The sequence below is a fragment of the Mytilus californianus genome, unplaced genomic scaffold (genome assembly GCF_021869535.1).
Source record: "Mytilus californianus isolate M0D057914Y unplaced genomic scaffold, xbMytCali1.0.p SCAF_24, whole genome shotgun sequence".
NCBI lineage: Eukaryota > Metazoa > Mollusca > Bivalvia > Mytilida > Mytilidae > Mytilus > Mytilus californianus.
The window spans coordinates 2,918,289-2,933,947 of NW_026262673.1; the positions used below are offsets into that span (position 1 = coordinate 2,918,289).

General features: G+C 34.4%; 1 protein-coding gene across 1 annotated transcript; it reads right to left on the reverse strand.

Moving 5' to 3' along the window:
* Positions 1–5,814: 5,814 nt before the first annotated feature.
* On the reverse strand, positions 5,815–14,107 carry LOC127732424 (uncharacterized). Its single transcript, XM_052241453.1, has 2 exons — positions 14,039–14,107; positions 5,815–10,163 (listed from the first exon to the last, which is right to left on the reverse strand). Exon 2 carries the CDS (start codon positions 10,145–10,147, stop codon positions 8,477–8,479), a length of 1,671 nt encoding a protein of 556 aa, XP_052097413.1. The 5' UTR covers positions 10,148–10,163; positions 14,039–14,107; the 3' UTR covers positions 5,815–8,476.
* Between the last annotated feature and the right edge of the window lie 1,552 nt (positions 14,108–15,659).

The window sequence follows — 15,659 nt, forward strand, 5'->3', positions numbered from 1 at the left end:
TCAATCGCCACTAAGAAATCTGATGTGGATGAAACGGGCGTCCGGGGTACATTTGTATAATCCTTTGAACTTCAGAGAATTTTCTTGTGTAAGATTTTTTTGAAACATTTGCATTTGCTTTGCCATTGAATTTTTCCTAGTAATAATATGTCATGATACCTTGGAAATCAAACTCTGTATCATTTCTTTAGTTGACTTCAGATGAGTACATTCATTATAGTTATTTGCAATTATAACAATTTTCTGTGTAAGAGTTATTTTCCTCGTACACTGTTTATCATGTGTGTGCATCTCCTCCGTAACCGAATTTTTGGCTGATTTGGATCGAAGCGATCCGGTGAAATCTTATAGGAGTTATCTACCTTTACCAAATAAATTTGTCGTTATTGTTTTGTAACTCGTTTAGCATCTGGAAGTCTAGACAAAAATAAATCTAAAATACAGCCTTCAATGACAAGAAAAATCGATACCATACAGTAAACTGTTAAAATACCCGACATAAAAAAAAGTTATGAAACAATTCAAAAGGGAAAACAAACAGCCTGATTTATGCCTAAAACACGTAAACTGTTAAGATCAGGCATGACAAAATATCAAACAATTGAAATGAGAAAACCAATAGCCGGATTTATGCCTAGACTTTTAGCAGAACCGCATAACAAGCTATGAAAAAATCTAAATGAAAAAACATACGGCCTGATTTATGCCTAGACTTTTACCAGAACCGGCATAACAAGCTATGAAACAATTTAAATGAAAACACATACGGCCTGATTTATGCCTAGACTTTTACCAGAACCGGCATAACAAGCTATGAAACAATTTAAATGAAAAAACATACGGCCTGATTTATGCCTAGACTTTTACCAGAACCGGCATAACAAGCTATGAAACAATTTAAATGAAAAAACATACGGCCTGATTTATGCCTAGACTTTTACCAGAACCGGCATAACAAGCTATGAAACAATTTAAATGAAAAAACATACGGCCTGATTTATGCCTAGACTTTTACCAGAACCGGCATAACAAGCTATGAAATAATTTAAATGAGAAAACATACGGCCTGATTTATGCCTAGACTTTTACCAGAACCGGCATAACAAGCTATGAAATAACTTAAATGAGAAAACATACGGCCTGATTTATGCTAAGACTTTTACCAGAACCGGCATAACAAGCAATGAAACAATTTAAATGAGGAAACATACGGCCTGATTTATGCCTATAGACTTTTACCAGAACCGGCATAACAAGCTATGAAACAATTTAAATGAGGAAACATACGGCCTGATTTATGCCTAGACTTTTACCAGAACCGGCATAACAAGCTATGAAACAATTTAAATGAGGAAACATACGGCCTGATTTATGCCTAGACTTTTACCAGAACCGACATAACAAGCTATATGAAATAATTTAAATGAGAAAACATTCGGCCTGATTTATGCCTAGACTTTTACCAGAACCGGCATAACAAGCTATGAAACAATTTAAATGAGGAAACATACGGCCTGAATTATGCCTAAACTTTTACCAGAACCGGCATAACAAGCTATGAAATAATTTAAATGAGAAAACATACGGCCTGAATTATGCCTAAACTTTTACCAGAACCGGCATAACAAGCTATGAAATAATTTAAAAGAGAAAACATACGGCCTGATTTATGCCTAAACAAGTGAATTGTTAAAAGACCAGGCATGACAAAATATGAAACATTCTTTGTTGGCAGATGTCTCATTAGCATTGATACCAAATCTTCTTATTTTCATATTGAAGACAAAAATTAACGACAACCATTCAATAGCAGGCTCCTAATTAAGAAAAGGCAATTAATGAAAGTGAAAGAGCTAAACAGTGTTATAACAGCACAACATAAGAAAAAATGTAAAATATTTAACAATGCACTTACTTCCATCTACAACAAGCGGTTTTATGTGTTCTCCTCTATGAAATAGTTCAATGACCAAATCCTTGAAGCACTGTGAGTAGTTATGATTTCCTTGATAACTGTCATCTCTAATGCCCTGTACTGTTTCACTTCTCTTTACATGTTGCCACATCCAAGCTAAAACAATAAGTTCAATTTGAATATCGTATTGCCATTAAGGACTTGACGTATTGATTTGTATAAACGAAAACAGATAGAATTACACTAAAGAACCACCAAAGAATTTCACAAACAACAAAAGAGAACATCAATTTCTAACATCTGACAGACAGTAAACAAATCAAACAACATCTAACAAGTCCAGATAAACTACTTGGTGACGGATCAAACTGCAGCTTGGTATAACCAGCTTAACCTGCGGCTTGGTATAACCAGCTTAACCTGCGGCTTGGTATAACCAGCTTAACCTGCGGCTTGGTATAACCAGCTTAACCTGCGGCTTGGTATAACTAGCTTAACCTGCGGCTTGGTATAACCAGCTAAACCTGCGTCTTGATATAACCAGCTTAACCTGCGGCTTGGTATAACCAGCTTAACCTGCGGCTTGGTATAACCAGCTTAACCTGCGGCTTGGTATAACCAGCTTAACCTGCAGCTTGGTATAACTAGCTTAACCTGCGCATTAACCAACCTCTCCTTTCTCAACCGTGTTTATTCTTGAAAAAAACATGTTTTTCTTAATCAAAGATAAAATAAAAAATTGTGTCACGAGAAAGGAAACTAAGTCCCCTCAAAGAATAAAGGGGCATTGCCGAATCATTTTTAATCTTCACGCATCATCCGTCAAATGATTCTTTAGTCGCATATAGGATTGGGTGTCAAACCCCGGACCATTTAATAAAACAATATCAGAATGACATTAGTGGACTACTTTGGTATGCGACATGAACTTGGCATTTCCGCTACTAGTATCAAGTATCTTTTTTGTTTAAAGACCAAAGGACTTCTGTGGTGATATGTTCAGTCGGTCACCCACATGTGGTGATATGTTCAGTCGGTCACCCACATGTGGTGATATGTTCAGTCGGTCACCCACACAAACATGCTGGTGTATTTTTTTGGTTGATGAAATTGACATAATGTAAGCTAGGATATCTTATCAACTGAAATATACAAACTCTATTAGACAGAACGTTATTACTTATGAATGGAAAGTTAACGTGAGTAGAAGACCATCAACATTGTTTCAAATCGTGGTCACTTTGTTACAATATCTTATCAATCCTTACATATACAGGCGCAAACAAATAATATTATAGATAATATCAGGATTAAAAGGTTGTACGCCAGACACACGTTTTGTCTACAAAAGAAGCATCAGTGACGCCGAATGAACAATTTAAAAAAGTCCAAATAAAGTAAGAAGTTGAAGAGCATTAAAGGCCAAAATTGAAAGCAAGTTATATGAAAATAAACAAATTGTCATATTAAAAAAAATTATGAAGTATTTCACATTTATATCAACTGTAAACTACCTATTTCAAAAATTAAACATGACTTACATGGATAATAAGCTCTGTTCGTCCATCGTGGCGTTCCTTTGCTTTCCTTTAACAGTACCAGTAAAGTTAAAGTCAGAATCATCTTTACACAGTCCATGTTTATCTGTTCCTATGTTCAACTGTCTCCCGTGAACAGTGTAGTCTTCATCATTATATATAATGTAGCATTTCAATTTTTTTGGTTTATGTAATCCGTTGGCGTCAGTAATGACTGGGATACTAGACACAGCACAATAGAATGTATAACCAGTCTTTCATTTCAAAATAGAAAATATCATATTGTCAGACAATAAGCACAATAAAGGAGGAGTTTGTATTTTTGTCTTTTGTTTTGCCGTCTGAAATTATTTTGCATTCACATAGGATGAGGATGCTGCACATGCAGTGCACTAAATAAACACTCAGATGAATTATGTACACCGTGCATTATTTTTATTCTTATCAGATGATTAATGACTTCAAACTGCATACCCTGACTGAAAATGTTGATGTCAGCTTCATGTGTTTACAAAAAAGAATTGTATTGTCCAATTGAATATTTGTTTTATTTATGTTTACAAAATCCCGAGATTATCTCTTTATTCTGACGTTGAATTAAACTCGGTAGGTGCGGGTATGGTTAATACGCCTGAGCACGTTAGTGCGAAGTTATTTTACCATCCCTATTCATTTAATACTTGTCATTTGAAATGAAAAACTCCTTTGTACTTTTATCTAAGTCGCAACATACACTTTATTTTCGTCTGCTTCATCTTTGAAATTTAATTTCAGTTACATATTAAGCATATATCTTCTGAATGATTATAAACATAAATTGTGTCGAATAACAAATAAATGATCTAAGATTAAAGAAAACAGTTTGGTATATCATTGAAGGGGACATGGAAGTCTATGAGATGAAAGTGAAGTAAAGTTCTTATTTCTATAATCGTTTGCTTGGATCCTACTAGAATGTTGAATTGAGAACCTTTGATTTACTACTTGTTTAAGCTCTATAAAACAGTCGTTTGTGATATCAGAACTTCCTACCCAAACGAAAGACTTTAAAAACTGTATTGCATTAAAATAATGAGCTGCGTCGGATAGAAGTAGATCTTGTGCTTATGAATATCAATACATTTGTTAACTTATTTCGGGTTGATAAATTATATACGAACCGTCTGTAACTTTTTGAAAAAGTGAGTTGTTATAGGAACCCACTAGAACAGACAAAAATTCATCTTTTATTTCGTATTTGAATCTTTTAAAATCAATCATAGTCTTATACATACATGTACATGTATACGTGCACTTGCATAAGGTCAATTTCTATCCGACTCAGCTCAGTCATATCTAGTGAAGATACCTGGCTTTAAATACTTTGACGCACGTTACATCTATATAAGACATATATCGATACATAGTTAACGTCATTAATTATGGGGAAAGAGCGAACGGATTTAAATATATAAAAGCCGTAAGAAGGGACCAAAAGGAACATTACTTTCCAAAAAAAAAAAATACACAATAAGGTTGCACTTCAAAAGAAGCTTCAAATAATAAAATGGCATAATATACTTCACTCAAAACCACTTGAAAAATAAATCAATTCCTTAAAAAAATGGAGGGGTTCTCTGGAGGATGGATCAATGCTTTTCTCACTAGTGGGGTTCTGTTGTAAATCATAAATGTGTCGAGACCTACTTGAATGTGACTGTATCACCGTGATTATTTAGGACTCAAGCATTCCATGACGGTAACGAAGTCATGATGGCTATCCTGAAACCTTCGATTTTATACTCATCTTCAATAGCAATTGGTTATCTATCAGAAAATAAACATAAGAGGGAAAAAATCTATGCTATCATATTCTTTAGAAATACATTCAACATGCAGCATTTAACGAGAAGTTCATTATATATAAAGCCATTGATTATTCCACAAGTTTTAAATTTGGTCTTAAACGATCATCGAGGTCAAAACATTAAGCAGACGTAACTGTATCAGGGGAATACAGCCTGATCTGCTTATCCGTCCGGAGCAACTGAGATCATCTCCAGTTTTTGGTGGGGTCACCCTCAGTTTTGGTCTCAAACGAGCATCGAGGTCAAAATGTGAAGTATACTTAACTGTATCTGGGAAATACAGCAGAATCTGCTTACCCTTCCGGAGCACCTGAGATCATCTCCAGTTTTTGGTGGGGTTTGTAATGCTCAGTTTTTAGTTTACTATGTTGTGTTTTGTGTAATGTTGTGTGTCTTTTTCTTTTTTAGCAATGGCGTTGTTAGTTAATTGTCGACATATAAGTTTGAATGTCCCTAACGGTATCTTTCGCCTCTTTTTTCCTGTTCAATGATATCAAAAATGATAAGATCAACATTGCTAGCAGCATTTTATTAAAATTAGTTCAACAATATCTAATTCGTATTCTTAAATCTGAACGTCATAAATCAAGCAAGATTTAAAACCTATGTTGATGATTATAAAAAAAGATATGTGGTATAATTGTCAACAATTCAACGAAGTTCAAATAAAATGGATGCAAGCAGTTATAGGCAATCGTACATCAATGACAAACAAACATATCGTATAGTTGGCTGTAAAAGGCTCCGACATGAAAACTAACGACCTAGTTAATAACAAAACAATTTATGAAAAAAAATATAACAGGCACATAAAGAATGTGGCGCGGTTAAACATGTTTGTGAGCGCTCAACCCTTCACCTAACCTGGGACAGTGGTGTAAGAGCATAACTTAAGAACAAACTATAAAAAAATAGTTAAAAAGGGCTTAACTCATCAGACATATGTCGATACAAAGAAAAACATCAAACAAAAACACAGAAAGGACGTGGCAGGGTATATATCCATCCCCCATCCATCACAACAAAAAAGATACTAAGTACACATCTGAGAGTATTCGCAGTTACTGACAGCTAGTTCAAAGCCAGTAACAACTAATAATTTTATTTTCGATGTAACTCGTCTTCTGATTGGCTGATCAGCTCATAGACATAATTTTGTCATGTGAACGGGACGTCATCGACGTTATTTAAAGATTTACTTGGCTTTTTAAAAATGGAATTTAGAATTAAATTATAAGGACTGACTGTAATATGTTTTCTGTCTATTCGAAATAACACCAAAAATGTGGTGTACACTTTAAATAACCCGCTATGCGGGTTATTCAGTGTGCACCACATTTTTTATGTTATTTCGAATAGACAAAAAATATTACAGTCATTCCTTAAATAAAAAAAATCATGTATTTAAGACTAAGATGACTATTTTTTTATATCTGTATAAGAATTGATTGTTTAAAAATATAGTAACTAAAGAGTATTCAAATGTATAATACACCACAATATATGCCAAAAAAGATTGAGGAAACGGATAAACTAGAATGACAATACATTACATAGAATCGCCAAAAATTGAAGAACACGAAACCAACTCAAAATCAAGTATTTGTTAATGTGCTCCGCACAGACAAACAGTTTCCTCTCCGTCTGAAAAATTTTCTGCGATAAGTCGCATTCTGTAATGTTCTAATCGGAAAAGAATGTTTGTCTCATCGAAAACACTTTCTTGATTATGTATGGAGATTCAAAATATTCGGAAAAGCAACCTTAGCAAAAAATAAAAGCCATAATGATATGAATAAATGATATAAAAGAAATAAATAATAATAGAAATAAATAATGATAATAAGCCCATATCAATAACAAAACAAGGAAAGATAGATAATATAAAAAATACGGAATATACACCTACACGCGTTAACCTAATAAAAATGATGTACGTGAAATAGTATGGTTATAAACTGGTAATTTATGCAGTATTATACTTAAATGAAAACGAATATAAAATTGAGAATGGAAATGGGGAATGTGTCAAAGAGCAACAATCCGACCAAAGAGCGGTAAACAGCCGAAGGCCACCAGTGGGTCTTCAATACAGCGAGAAAATCCCGCACCCGAAGGCGTGCTACAGCTGGCGCCTAAATAAAAAATGTGTACTAGTTCAGTGATAATGGAATTCATACTAAGCTCCGAAATATATAAAAGAAACTAAAATTAAAAATCTTACAAGACTAACAAAGGCGAGAGGCTCCTGACATGGGACAGGCGCTAAAATGCGGCGGGGATTAACATGTTTTTTGAGATCTCATCCCTGCCCCTATACCTCTAGCCAATGTAGAAAAAACACACAGCAATACGCACAGTAAAACCCAGTTTAAAAGAAGTCCTAGTCAGATGTCAGAAAAGGTAACAAAAGAAACTAAACAAAACGATAATGATACATAAATTAACAAAGGACTACTAGTAGTTACTGACATGCCAGCTCCAGACCTCAATTAAACTGATTGAAAGATTATGTCTTCATCATATGAATATTAAGCACAATCCCTCCCGTTAGGGGTTGAGTATCATACGATCATAAAATATATGAGAAGAACATAACCCGTATCATGCCAACAACTGGTTTTAGAATAAATGTGTTTATTTCCGATGCAAAGACCCTATAAGTGAATCAATATTGAAGCCAAAATATGCCATCTTTAATGACCTGACAACAGTATCGTAACTATATCCCTTCTTAATAAGTCTGTTTAAAGGTTTTGTTAGCTTTTGAGGTGAATGCCGACATTTTTGTGCTTTGTAAAGAATATTACCATAAAAGATCGGATGTGAAATACCTTAACCGTAAAGATGTCTGCATGTTGATTTATATTTCCGAATGATGTCCTTGTACCGATGATAAAATTTAGTAAATGTTTTGACTAGTTTGTGATATCGAAAACCCTGGTGTAATAATTTTTAGTAATATATAGATTTCTTTCGCTAAAATCTCATACGTTGTTACATACACCAGCGAATCGTACAAGTTGAGATATATAAACACCATAAGATGGTGACAAGGGAACGTCATCATCTAAAAATTTATGATTAACAATAGGAAATGAAAAATCATCTCTTTTATCATAAAATAACACTTTAATGGTATTCTCGAAGATTGTTATATATGTAAGATACAGATGTCAAAGATCATTTCCCAATTTTTGTTTTGCACACATACATTTGTACAAGTGTCTAATTAAAAATGACCCTACTCTCAAACCTTCTAATGTTGCTATAAATCTTATGATTACATTGTAATAGAGTCCAGTTATCAAAGTTGTACTGATCCAAAGAGCAAACATGGTTAAATTTTCAGCATAAACAAGAAAATTATACAGCATTTCTCCTCTAATGGATTCAAGGTGGCGTTTTGCAGTAGTCGCAGACGTGAAAATTAAAATAACACTCCTGTAGCTGAAAATAGAAAGAAAGACTGCTTTTCTTTGACTCTTTATCCTTGAGGATTTACGTGTACATTCTCTGTACAACAGAGTGACTACCATAAGCAACCAATGAGAGAATACAATTACAATTACATAGTAACTGAATTCTACAGTGAATATTGGAATAAGCACTATTCTTAATCCAATTCCAGATGCAGTTTGGACAAATCGCAGAAATCTGTATACCACTGATACTTTGTTTTCAGTTAGATCATACATAGCGTTTGTATAAGCTAGAACTGAAGCTGTTACACTTATCCAGGATCCGAGCATTGATGCTGCACGAAACATTTGTGTACTGATATCTTCATCTACTGGTGCTGTCAAAGTAAAATATATCTGAAGCATTAGCTGCGGGGTTGCCTCCATAAAAGCCTCAATAATTTTCAATCTTGTTTCGGCTGCATTGTTTTCCAAACTGTATGTGTAGTGTTTTTTGCGCATCTCATCATTTGTGAATTTTGACCTGCTCTTTATTCCATGATAAATATGTGTAAAGGTTCTGTCTACGGTACCAGAGAGTAATGGAAACGAAACGAGACATCTTAATGTCTTTGCTAATGGTCCAGAAACATTGCCATCATCATCAGCTTCTCTCGACTCGTCCTCCTCAACATTATTATTTTCATTTTTGACCTTGAACTTTCGTTGTGCGTTTATTTCTTTTGTTTTTTCGTTTGCTTTAATGCATTGTGTTATTTTAATTTGTTTTCCATTTGATATAAAGAATTGTTTGGAATCCTCCCACGAACAATGTTTTCTGTTTATAATAAGATAGATATTCATTACGTTGACAACAAAAAGTGGAAGGGCAATAAACGCTGTAGTAAATATAAAAGCTCTAAAATTACCGTCATTGTAATACTGTATAGCCAACAAAGTATCAGATACTATATCATAATAGAAGAACGAAATACAAAGTACTGCTGTTACCAACGTATGTGCCCGGAAGATGTTCCGATATTCTTCACGATCGAACGATTTGATAGATTTCCACCAAAACCTTAAACAGAAGTCTTCAAACGCATCATAACCTTTTCTTAAATTCCCGCTACAACCTTCGTGTAGAGGATCAGTTGTCATGTTCTCGTCCTCATTTTCACACTCTTCACTTGATATCTCTACACCATGACACAATTCATTTGTAGTTGTTTCAGATTTAGGTGTATAGCTAGGAACGTTCTCATCGATGATATTTACTGTCGGCACGTTTAAAATACTTTTTCCTACACGCTGGTCCTGTGTGGATTTCTGGATGTCAATATATTTTCCGTTGTGGTCTAATGCTTTGTTATGTAAGATACCATATTGTGCACGGTCACAGTCCCTAAATGTTGCTTGTAACCCACTTGATAATATATCTGTCATTGTTTCAACGCATGTACTACAAATGAAAGGTGCAGTCTAAATAAATCATATTTCTAAACAGACATGATAACAAACTGGCTATGTTTACCTATATTAGTTGTTGTGTTAATGGATTGATGTGCAAATTGATATTCTTTATATGCTTGGGGTGTTTTTCTGCGGCTACGTATTCTAATACATGTTACCTAAAAAAACACATAATCGTCTAAACATGTGTATTCCATGATGATACCTTCAGATTCACTTTCAGATATGCTTGATTTCCTCTAAATTATAATCCTTCAAATTATGAAACATACACGTGGTGGTCGTTTGTTTTGTATATCAGATATGTTTTTCGCTGGTTTTTTTTTTTTACTTAAATCAGGGCGTTTGATTTCCTGTTTGAATTGTTATATATTTTGTCATGTTGAAGCCTTTATAAGCTTGTTATGCAGTATTGGTTTTGATAATTGTGGAAGGCTGTACGGTGACATATATATATAGTAGCTAACATCTACGTCATTTTGTCTCGGATAGATGTTTGTCTCATTGGCAATCATACCACATCTCCTTAACACATACATGTCACAAATTATCACAAATGTTACCATTATCTCTCATCTAATTGATGCAAATATTATAAAGATGTTCAGCTAATCATTTAAGAAGAAGAAAAGTGTACTTTACCTATAATAGAGAATATTGATATTTATTTAAATGCCAATCTTGCGCATACAGCTTACACACACAATGCATGCCAGATAATATTAGAGTACATAACGGGGGCCTCGGCGGCCGAATGGTCTAAGTTGTCGAACTACTGTAGCCAGTCAACACTGAGGTTGTGAGTTCGAATCCCGCACGGGGCAGGTGCTCTCGACTCCAATCTTAATTGACAAGAATTGTCAGTTTTCCTACAGAAGGTCGGTGGTTCTCTCCGGGCACTCCGGCTTCCTCCACCAATAAAAACTGACCGCCACGAAAATGCACAATAGTGTTGAAAGTGGCGTTAAACACCAATCAATCAATCATTAGAGTACATAACCACCTTGTTTTCGTTGTATCGTACTCATCCGACCGGTTCCAATCAGTCTTGACGTACATATATATAGCTACAACCTCTCTGCTAAACATGCGTCATTTCGGAGTATGATCAAAGACTGTAAGGGCCCGTAACAGAAGCATAACCTAGCATTATCCTCTAGCTTAACGTTCGGCTATATCGTTGATGTCCTTTCAATAAATAATTCAAACGAAGAGTATGTTGCAATTGTAACTTCAATCCAGTTTTCTTTTCCATGATTGACTAGCCGAGTTAGACTATTCTTTGGGTTTGTACTAACATGAGCACTACTACATGCGTCATGTGGAGCAGGATCTGCTTACACTTCTGAAGCACCTGCAATCACCGCCGGTTTTTGGTGGGATTCGTGTTTTCAATCAGTCTAATATGTTTGGTATACTGTTGTTTGTCTTTCGGTCGTCTTGTGCTTTTATGTTTGGTATACTGTTGTTTATCTTTTGGTCGTCTTGTGTTTTTTGTTTGGTGTAATGTTGGTCATCTTTCGGTTGTCTTGATAATTAAATTGATAAATTCCACCCCACACTGTTATATTGATGATATTTTTTCGTTAAATAATCAAGAATTTTCTCAATATACTGCCGAAATTTACCCAAAGGTCATTACTTTAAATAAATCAAATTTAAACGGTAACAACTGTCCTTTCTTAGATTTAGATATTTCGGTTTTACACGGGAAACTCCAAACTAAAATTTACGAGAAAAGGGACGATTTTTCGTTCCCTATTGTTAATTTTCCCTTTTTGGATGGTGATGTTCCTTTGGCACCATCTTACGGTGTTTATATTTCACAACTCGTTCGCTATGCCCGTGTCTGTTGTGACGTTTTTGATTTTAACGAACGTAATCTATGTATTACTGGTAAATTATTAAGCCAGGGATTTCGTTACGACAAATTACTTAAATCCTTTACTAAATTCTTCCACAGATATAAAGATTTGGTTTTGAAGTTTGGTTGTACCTGTAGAAAACTTATTTCAAACGGGATTGCACATCTTCATTTTTACGGCAATATTGTTTACCGTGCCCGGAAATTTAGAAACGATCCTGGTAAACTTATCGATCCTTTAAATAAACTTATTCTAAAAGGTTACCAATTCAACACTGTAATTAGATCATTTAATATTGTTTTTATTGGTACTAATATTGATTTTGTTATCAGTAAATTAAAAGCAAACTAAATATTATTGTTATATACATATACACATTCATGGATCTACAATCTGTCGATTCCTGTATCTTGGCATTGTCATTTTTTTCTCCGACTGTTTATGACGTCTTTACACTAAATCCATTGGATATTGGATGTATACGGATTGATAATTTAGTCTTAGATGCATGATTTTTTTTTATTAGTTGTTAGTGGCTTTAAACTAGCTGTCAGTAACTGCGAGTACTCTCAGATCTGTACTTAGTGTCTTTTTGTTGTTTGGATGTACAAGTACCCGGCCACGTCCACTTGTATTTGTAGTATTTGTATTTTTATCCATCTGATGAGCTAAGCCTCTTTCAACTGATTTTTATAGTTCGTTCTTATGTTGTACTGTTACACCACTGTCCCAGTTTAGGGGGAGGGTTGGGATCCCGCTAACATGTCTAACCCGCCACATTATGTATGTATGTGCCTGTCCCAAGTCAGGAGCCTGTAATTCAGTGGTTGTCGTTTGTTTATGTGTTACATATTTGTTTTTCGTTCATTTTTTTTACATAAATTAGGCCGTTAGTTTTCTCGTTTGAATTGTTTTACATTGTCATTTCGGGGCCTTTTATAGCTGACTGTGCGGTATGGGCTCATTGCTGAAGGTCGTACGGTGACCTATAGTTGTTAATTTCTGTGTCATTTGTTCTCTTGTGGAGAGTTGTCTCATTGGCAATCATACCACATCTTCTTTCTTATATTGTCTTTTATGTTTGGTATACTGTTGTTCATCTTTCGGTCGTCTTGTCTTTTTTTTTGGTATACTGTTCATCTTTCGGTCGTCTTGTCTTTTATGTTTGGTATACTGTTGTTCATCTTTCGGTCGTCTTGTCTTTTATGTTTGGTATACTGTTGTTCATCTTTCGGTCGTCTTGTGCTTTTATGTTTGGTATACTATTGTTCATCTTTCGGTCGTTTTGTCTTTTATGTTTGGTATACTGTTGTTCATCTTTCGGTCGTCTTGTGCTTTTATGTTTGGTATACTGTTGTTCATCTTTCGGTCGTCTTGTGCTTTTATGTTTGGTATATGTTATTTATCTTTCGGTCGTCTTTTTTTTTTTTGCTATTGCGTTGTCAGCTTGTCCTCAATTTATGAGTTTGAATATTCCTTTGGTATCTTCCTGCTCTCTTGTGAACGAGCACATTAAAAATATACCACTCAGCGTGCCGTTCTTGTACAAAACAGGGTTCATATTCATATGACATTATTATGTTCTCGTTCTGAATATGCATTTAATTAGCCACTGAATGTTCAGCCATTAACCTATCTATAAGAGTGCATGACTGTCATAATCTGGAAGGTTAGAATGTTTGGTTTTTCAGTAAACTTTATATCTATAATTTGAATAAATAGCACGAATGGACATGTTTTGAAGTCTCGCCTCAATCACAGATTATGATAATTTTATGATAAAAGTATTGCTTCATACGAATATACCGGTGAATTAGTATTCTGCGTCATTTGGCGAACCTTCGTATTTGACATATTCAGTTTAGTATACAAATGATTAAATTTGACACATTAATATAAACATTTAGTGAATTATATGACCACGTGGTGTGAGATAGAATATGTTGTTGCCAATGCTCTATGAAAGATGCTCTAATGGATAAGGATAATATAAACTTACCTCACTCAAGTCATAATTCTCCTTTTATATGAACGTATATCTCATTTATTATATATCCATGTATGTTACTCAAGGACACAGTAATATACATCATACGAGTTTCCTGTATGAGGAAATGTATCTTAAGAAAGCCCTTTGAATCACTTGTATAATTCATTCTTATATCACCTACAGTGCATTATGTACATTTGATCACGAGTATTGAATGAAACAGATTCCCATTTATTTTTTGGAACGAGGTGTCCAAAATAACTTTGAATCTTACGACTTTCTCTCACTTGACTTTCTGTAATAAAATCGTGATTCATTGAAAATTTATAGAATCAAGCGTCAATTATTGCAGTTTATTTTAAAATAAATAGGGAATGTGTCCATGGAACACAGATGATGCCCACGCTTGCATATAACATAAAGGGACATAACTCAAGAACGGTAAAAGTGACGCTACCCAAATTCGTACTTGATCTGAGTTAAATGGTAATAAGCATTGCGTATAAGTTTCATAACATCTGGTTGAGGCAAACTTAAATTAGAGAATGGAAATGAAAAATTCAGCAATTTTTCCTTTTGTAAAGGGCATAACTCTAGAAAGGTGAAAGTGACGCTTCCCAAATTCAAACTTGAACTGTGTTTTGTGGTAATAAGCATTGTGTATAAGTTTCCTACCATTTGGTTGAGGCAAACTAAAGTTAGAGAACGGAAACCAATTTTGGGACGTACGGACGTACGGACGGACGTACAGACGGACAAGGGTAAAACTTAATGCCCCGCCGCTACGGCGTTGGCATAAATAAAAAGAACCAGAAGGCAAACAAAGTTCTTAATTTCTTTTGAGCTGTTGAATACTTTTTGTCTTATGTTCGGAATATGTGTTTTGTTAACTGGTTCAATCCATTATTAACGTTTTTGTACACAAAGCATCTTCATTCTCAAGAACAATTTGTGATTTACCGGTTACAATGGATCGCTTGTTTATTTCATTCCTATATCAAGTACAGTACATAATGTACATACGATCTCAAGTATTGTATACAACAGATCTAGGGAACAGGGTGTCCAAAATGGCTTTGAATCTATTTGCGCTCAATATTTAGTTTTTCTGTGTAGTGTTTCGTACTTGTCTTCTCGTTGCATATTTTACCCAATGTGTTGTCTGTATTGTTTTACTTATTTTGTTTATTATCCAATTGGTATCTTCCTTTCTTTTTAACAAATAAGGTACTCCTGAACAATGATAGATCTGTTGACTATAGGTCACAATATAACTATCAACAATTAGGTCCTTTCTCTAATGCTTTTTTTTTATGTTCCTTTGGTTCCATCTTTTGGAGTTCGCTATGCACGTGTCTGTTATCACGTTATGGATTTTAAATGAACCAAACCCATGTATCACTAGTAAATTATCAAGTAAAGGATATTGTTACCACAAATTACTTCACCTTTATTAAATTATTTAATAAATATAAATATTTGGTTTGGAAGTTTTGCTATACCTGTACAAAACATATTACTTACTAGATATCACATCCTAATTTCTACACCGAAACGTCTATAGATGTTGTCAAGGAAAAAAATGTAAATCTTTAATCATCTCATCATCACAGTTCCAGTAAGTATATTT